The sequence below is a fragment of the Topomyia yanbarensis genome, chromosome 3, assembly GCF_030247195.1.
Source record: "Topomyia yanbarensis strain Yona2022 chromosome 3, ASM3024719v1, whole genome shotgun sequence".
In the NCBI taxonomy this organism is placed as follows: domain Eukaryota; kingdom Metazoa; phylum Arthropoda; class Insecta; order Diptera; family Culicidae; genus Topomyia; species Topomyia yanbarensis.
In genome coordinates this window covers 315832782-315840764 of record NC_080672.1, presented here as the reverse complement: position 1 = coordinate 315840764, position 7983 = coordinate 315832782, and the positions used below count along the sequence as shown (strand labels likewise).

The 7983-nt window shown below is 42.1% G+C and overlaps 1 protein-coding gene across 1 annotated transcript; it reads right to left on the bottom strand.

Annotated features, from left to right (window-relative positions):
* Nucleotides 1-600: 600 nt before the first annotated feature.
* Nucleotides 601-2142, bottom strand: LOC131688063 (uncharacterized). The gene has a single exon (XM_058972214.1). It carries the CDS (start codon nt 2140-2142, stop codon nt 601-603), a length of 1542 nt encoding a protein of 513 aa, XP_058828197.1.
* Between the last annotated feature and the right edge of the window lie 5841 nt (nt 2143-7983).

Genomic DNA, 7983 nt, shown 5'->3' with positions numbered 1-7983 from the left:
CGGCCATCGGGAGTAATGCTTCTTATTAACACTTCTGTTGTGATACCGATTCTAACAGCAAACGCAGGCGGGTTGGTGCGTATAGCTTTAAGCTAGAATGTAAATTTTATTGAGTTCAATATTGGTTACTGTGTAACTCTTAACACTACTTACAAATTCGGTAGCAACTTTGCAGTTCTCTAGCTGTTCCCTTCTGCGCTCTAGCGAAAACTATTAATTTTAAATATTTTAACTGTAATTTAGTTAATAGCATTAGTATGGCATTCTAATCACGTTAGATTGGCATTAATATTACCCACTGCTATTGAAAGGCACGATTGTGAGGGCGATAAATTAGGTTAGAATGCCAAGGTGTGATGTGAATAATAGCTAAATAGAGAATTCAATTAATTCCAGCTACTAATTCAGTCGAAAGGTGACTTACATGTACCACGTAGTCGTATTGAAAAAAAACTTCGTAAATTTCTAACTAAATTCGAACTAAATAGCTTTAGCAACGCGACAAATGTGGGTAGCACATGGAAACGTTTCATCTGATCGTATTATCTACCTAACAATGATCGATTGCTAACCGCTACCAAAAGACGACCCTTTTCACTACTATGAAGACCGGCGGCTACCGTTAACATCTAACCGAGGGGTGTTCAGCTCGTCGTTACATCCCCCCACCCGTGGACCGTGATTATCGCCTCCAGTTCTCGTGCGATTAGGATCACCATTCTCTGCAACATCGAGCAAGGCCAGCTTCACCACCGGTCGCTTCACTGATCCTGAAGATGTTCTTACTACCGCCTGTCGTACGCGCCCGTCCTTTCCCAGGATCACTTGTTCAATTCTCCCTCTGATCCATTGGTTCCTTACGGTTTCATCCACCACCAGCACCAAATCACCTCTTTTAATTTCTTTTGCTTCTTCAAACCACTTGCTACGCCTAGTAATCACCGGGGTGTACTCCTTAATCCATCTACGCCACATCTCATCTGTTAGTAATTGAACCAGCTTCCAGCTACTTCGTAGTGTACTGCGACAGTCGATCAGGCTTGTAAGACGTTGTTTGATTCCCGTTGAACTTCCCAGCAGAAAATGATTCGGTGTTAGCGATTCTTGGTCGGCAGATTCCAGTGGAATATACGTTAAAGGTCGTGTATTAATCATCGCTTCTGTCTCCAGTATAACGGTTTCCAGACATTCATCATCGGGTTTTCGTTTAGCTTCACTGATCCCATCTATAGCTACCTTTACAGACCGCACCAAACGTTCCCACACTCCTCCCATGTGGGGGGCTGCCGGAGGATTAAAATTCCAACGGGTGTTTGCGTTTGTGAATATTGCAGTTAGTTTCTCGTTCCTTTGCTCAATTTCCTCTTTTAGCTGCCTACTTGCACCTTGAAAATTTGTCCCATTATCCGTAAAAATCTCCGCTGGTGCGCCTCGACGAGCGACAAACCTTCGAACGGCCATCACACACGATTCTGTAGAGAGGCTGTGCACTACCTCAAGATGAATTGCACGAATAGTTAAACACGTGAACAAAGCAATCCAGCGTTTCACGTTGCTTCTGCCAAGCCGAACATATAAGGGTCCAAAGTAATCCAAGCCCACGTAGGTGAATGGTCTAATGAAGGCCGCTAAACGTGCATCCGGCAACAGGCTCAGGGGTGGTGGCTGAGGTTTCGCTCCCCGAATTCTACAAACCATACAATTTCTCCCTACAGTTGCCATCAAAACTCTCAGCTTCGGGATTTCGAAGCGTTGCCTGATCTCATTGATTATTGTTTCTCGGTTAGCATGTCGAAAGTGTCGATGATACCAATCGGAAATAAGAAATGTTACCTGATGCTCTCGATGTAAAATGATCGGAAACTTAGTATCGAAAGTCGCCCAACTAGCTGCTCCTATTCTTCCGCGCATTCGTAGGATACCGTTCTGGTCCATAAAAGGCCAACGCTTTAAAATAGAGCTGGATTTTGCTACCGTGGGGTGACGGGCTTCAGGTGAACCTCTGGATTGCCACAGCGTAGTTACTTCTCCTGGGAAGCTTTCAGATTGAGCTTGCTTCCAGAGTACTCGCTCTGCACAAATCAATTCATTCTGTTGAAGTACTCCCAGCTCTAATGTTTCACCCCGTTGCTTCCTTCCCATATTCTCTATGAATCTATGCACGTATGCCAAAGTGCGAAGAAGTCTTTCCCAACGACTAAATCGCTTGAAGTCGACAAGCTGCTGTGCCAATACATGATGATAGATTGTTGCTAGCTCTTCTGTGGTTGTTGTATGTGTGGAAGGTTGTGGCCACATCTCTTCGTTTTGGTAGAGGAATTCCGGACCACGAAACCAACGGCTGTTCATTGTAATGTTGGGACCTTTTCCCCATTTAGTCGCGTCATCTGCCACGTTGTATTTGGTAGAAATCCATCGCCATTCGTCGATTTCTGTTGTTGCTAAAATCTCCCCTACACGGAAGGCCACATATTGGCTGTATTAACGATGCTTCGATTGTATCCACGCTATCACTGTGCTGGAATCAGTCCATAGATATCGTTTCGATATTGGGATTGTATGTGTGGAACAAATATTAGATAGTAGACGGCATCCTAGAACCGCAGCGAGCAATTCTAGTTTTGGTATCGATATCATTTTTAGAGGTGCAACTTTTGTTTTGGATCCCACCAAGCCAACTTGCGGTTCGTTCTTAGTATCCATGCGAATATATGCCACCGCCGAGTAGGCGCTAGCACTAGCGTCAACAAAAACGTGCAGCTGTAAGGTTCCCACCCCATCGGTTGCTACCGAAGTTAAGTAGCAGCGGGGGATTCTCAGGGTCTGCAAAGAGGGAAGCAGGTCAATCCATTGTCGCCATTGATAGAAAAGGTTGTCGTTTATTGATCCATCCCAGTCCACACCCGATGCCCAAATATTCTGCATCAAAATTCTGCCGTGTATTAGAACATATGCAATAAGACCCAATGGGTCAAACAGGCTCATAACTATTCTTAGCACCTCTCGTTTTGTAGGTACACGAGTCTCTTGAAGTACTTCTCGCAAATTATTACGAAATGCAAGTGAATAAGTGAAACAATCCTCCTTAGTCAACCATTTCATGCCCAACACAGACTCGACCCCTTCAATCGATTCGAGATTCATAGATTTAGAATCCATCACCGTTTCTTCGCGTATATCACGAAGTACTACATCTGAATTGGATAAGAAGTTCCTTATTTCGAATCCACCCATTTTGTGTATCAACTTTACTTGGTTGCCAACTTGAATGGCTTGATCTACTGTTTCAAAGCTATCTAAAAAGTCGTCGACCTAGTGGTTTTCTACGATGGCTGTAACTGCTCTGGGATATTGATCGGCAAATTCCTCGGCATTTCGATTTTTTACATGCTGTGCTGAGCAAGGTGCCAGAGGGAACCCAAAAGTTGCCACCTGCATTACGAATATTTGTGGATTTTCTTTAGGGTTGTTCCTCCAAAGGAATCGCTGATAGGGCTGATCAGTTTCTTTTATTTTAATGCGGTGAAACATTTCCTTAATGTCGCCACTTAAGGCGATAGGATATTGACGGAATCGAGCAAGCACCGCTGGTAAGGCTGTGACCATATCAGGTCCCTTCAGCAAGGCTGAATTCAATGATATGCCATTAACTTTGGCGGCGGCGTCCCATATCAGCCGCAGTTTGCCAGGTTTTTTTGGATTTGTGACAACACCTATCGGGAGGTACCACGTTTGCTCGGGTGTGGATATACGCATCTCCTCTGCTGTCACCAGTCGAGAGTAGCCCTTTTCCTGGTATTCGTGTATCAGCTTGCGTACACCTTCGTATAGTTCCGGCTCTTTGACCAATCGCTTCTCTAAAGTTTGAAGGCGTCTGTATGCCATGGGATAGCTCTCTGGGAATTTGATACCGTCGCTACGCCAAAGGAGACCGGTTTCGAAGCCTCCAGGTATACGTCGAGTAGTGTCCTCGAGAATTGCCTTAGCCCGTTTATTGTCCTCTGATTCTGGTTTCGGAAATGGCGAAGATATACCTGCCCCATCTAGGGTTCGCAGTACCGACCCTTTTTGGCGAGAACCGGTACTACGGTACTGAAGCCCTCAGTACCGGTAGTACCGGTAAAGTACCGGTACTCGAATATTGTTTTTAAAAATTCGAAAAAAGCTTCAAACTGAAATTGAATGCCCAAACTGATGATCTTATTCTCAGATGATTGATTTTTTCTGATCAAAAAACATATTTATTATTTTTAATTGCTTCGGAATGGCAAGACTCATTTCACAGAAGATATTTTTCGTATAGGGCACCTTCTTTTATTTCGAAATCTAGGCCACTTTGAAATCAATAACTGCTAAGTGGTGTGACTTTCGTCGACTTGAACAGATGGTAAATGTATGAAACCCTATTAACAACAGTAAATCAAAGCGAGAATGGCAGTAAATCCGAGCAGGTTAATCGCATTTCCTCTCTTGCTTTTCTGAAAATTGGTTTCGAACTTTATGTCGTTTGCCTACTATTCTCTAGCGCATATCCAGGCTCTTTGCTTTCCTGTTAAATTATGGAGTTTTGCTGAATTTTCCGATCACCAATAATTACAAATCGCCCCATTTGAATCAGTTCACTAAGTCTAAAACTGTTAGCTACTAAATCACTGTTCGTTATATTATAGATAAAGGTTTAAGAGCAAACCAAATACAGACATGACTTAGACCATAGTCTTATTACGCGCCACCCAGTGAATAATGGAAACCAATCAGAATGTCGCTAATAAAACTTTAACTTCTAGAATTACTATGATGATGACCCCACCTCATTCCCACACAAAGGTGTTATCTCAACGATTTATCTAGAAGGCAAATTAATATAATTAAACGTTATCGGTCTGCAAGATATTTTGAAACAGATCCCCCTGCAGAGTTAACATATTTGTCATAAAAACTACAAGGGGCAGCCCTATGGGGTTGCACGAACTGTAGACGAAGGACTATACTATTTAATGTAAAATATTTATTTTCTTAGTACTTAGTGTGTGGGAAAAACACCCGGATCGGTGAATAAAAATCAAATTTTAGACAATATAATCACATCTCATGTATAGAACAAGCTTTCTAGTTGCTCTCAAACAGATCCTAAAAGTTCAAACACCCATGGATAACCCCAAGTTTGTAGATGTGTTTCGATGCCACAGGATTGTAAAATGGTTAATATTATGTCATGAAAATTCAATTCTTCCGTTACAATTTTTTTTGTCTGTAAAATGCCCTGTGTGTATGCAAAGCTCATGATTTGTTGGGATATTAGCATTGATCGGAAAATTCTTTCCAACGCTGCGCATCCCGATCAGAAACACATAACAAAAATATTTCACAACTATATCTCCCGTTGTTTCTTGTTATAATTTTCTGTTATTTTAACTACTAACGAGACCAAATTCATAGCACAATACGTTACGAAAATTGAGTTCTGTTATAATCTTGTTATTTCATTCTGATCGGGATTGCATACATACAGGACATTTTGCAGGTCACCAGAAGCTGTTCATTTTACCACCGCCACATGTTCATTTTACCCACTCGCTATAACCATGTCTCATTTTTGGACATGTTTAGAAATCAAGAATCATGTTTGAAAAAATGTGTTTATGACGAAGTATTTTTACCAGATATGTACAAAACATGTCTAACAAGAAACATAAGGTGATTGTAATATCTCATTCACTTATTAGTTAGAAAATAATGACTTTGCTTAACGTGTTCATTTTACCGCCAGTTCCCCTACCTACCAACACATTCGCCCCACACATTGAACCCAAGCGTACAATGCAAAATGAGTCAACGCTGATGATGATGGGTAGAGCGAAAGAGACAACTAGTACCACCACGACACTATTAGCGCATTTCACCAAAATTCCACGCGGCCTTCCCCAATTGAACGGAACGACCGCGCTTAGCCCATCTGCCATAATATCGTGATTTTGCATAGCAAAGGGCTGAATGATAACACATTTTGTTCCAAAAAATAGCCCTGCGTTATGTAACACTTTGTGCAGGTTGATTATACCAGTTGCAGGTGGGGCCAAATTCACCAAGTTCCGTAAAATTCCTTTTAAATTACAGAATTGATAAAATTGCTTAGATGATCTAAACTAATTAATCAAATCCTGTTTTAAAAACTGTCCTTGCGTTTAAACCAAAATGGGAAGCTTATTACTACCACTACATTACTTAATTTCAAGCGCAAATAGCAAATACATGTGCTAGTTAAACCAAAAATTTACTGGCAACATTACAGCGGCATTTAGGAAGCAGTTGGAGCGGTCGCCTGTTGGACGATACAAGGTAGCGTCCCTCCACAGCCGGTGTAACGGACTTCTAGCTCAGCTACACTGGCTGTAAAAAACACAGCGCAGTGATTTGCTTCACCAGCCGTTCAACATGGAACTGAGCGTGTCTGGCCAAGTCCGTTCTTTAAATAGTCGATGATGACGTCATTCATAGAAGCGTTGCGCGCTAGGTACACCAATCCGTCGTACAGGGCTTGGCAAGCGCTATCTTCTGTGTGTAAATGCGCGATATTTTGACAAGGTTGTACATTATTTAATTTTTTATGCTATGATATGAAAAATCTTTGGGTTTATCTATTGGAATCTATTCTTAGAAATATTTCGGGGCGATTTGCACAAAAAAATTGAAAATTTATCGTGAGATGGCTGAATTATATGCGTTTAAAATTGGACCACTTTTCGTTACATACCATTTTTGTAGAATTTGCAACGTGCACCCCTATATCGAAAACAAAGACGTAGTCCTACGTCAAAAATTGTATAGTACCGAAAATACCGGTATTGGCTTTTGTTCAGTACCGGTATTGCGGTACCAAAAATGGGTCGGTATTCCCGGGATTTTCGGTACCGGTATTACCGGTACCACAACCCTAGCCCCATCCAACATGAAGTACTCTCGAACTATTTCATTCAACTCGCGTTCCAGATCGGTGGCAACGGTAAAATGAAAATTGCATACAGCTCGAGACACCTGTGTTTCAGAACTACCACCATAAATGCTCCATCCAAGCCGACACTTTGTAGCAATCAGACCTTTTCTACCACACTCCCTGACCTTCAACGGAACTGTTAGGTGCAGGTTTTGTAACCCAAGAAGTAGTTTGGGTTCGACATTCTGATAACCTTCAATGGGCAGACCGCGAAGATGGGGATGCTGCTCTGCCAAAGCAGGGTATGCCAGTGTTTGTCTCGGTAAAAGAAGATTTTTCACTGTTCGTACATTCTTTAAGTGAAAATGAACGTTTTTATTATCTCCTGAAATTGTAACGTTTATACGTTGTGAGTTTGATTCTTTTCGCTTTACGTTGCCGGTCCACTGAAGGTTGAGTGGTTCATTTGGACCGCTAATACCTAATCCTTCATCAATAAAAGCGAAAATGTCCAGTTTTTGATTGGGAGTTATGAGAGTGACAGGCAGTATTCGAAAAAGCGATCCATTCGAGGATTGTCCCAACTGTCTAGTAGTGAGACTGGCACCCATAGTAGCGGGCGGATGTAGCAACGTGTGGTGGCGTAAACGACATCCTTGTATCGCACAACCTCTCCAAGATTTGCAGGCCCATTTGCCGTGGTAGTTTAAACAAGTTCTGCATAACGAATGCTGTTGAACAACACGGATTCTCTCTTCATATACAAAGGATTTGAAATTGTCGCAATCAGCAACACGATGGCCCAGTTTATTGCAACACACACACACTTTTGATGATTTCGGGTTAGCTTCAACCTCTGTGAATACTGGTTGATCAGTAACTTGTTCGTGTGTATGTGCTTGCACGAATCCCTTTTCTTTAGACTTCATTCTATCGCATTTGGACTCCGTTTTGTACTGTGGTGTATCGTCTACAACCTCACAAGCCATATCAACAAACGACGACATAAACTCACCGAAGTTGCATAACGAAAATTCCGGTAGCTTACT

Excerpts from the sequence above, each read along its gene's own strand:
- LOC131688063 (XM_058972214.1), bottom strand. The coding sequence starts at position 2,142 with ATGGGAAGGAAGCAACGGGGTGAAACATTAGAGCTGGGAGTACTTCAA.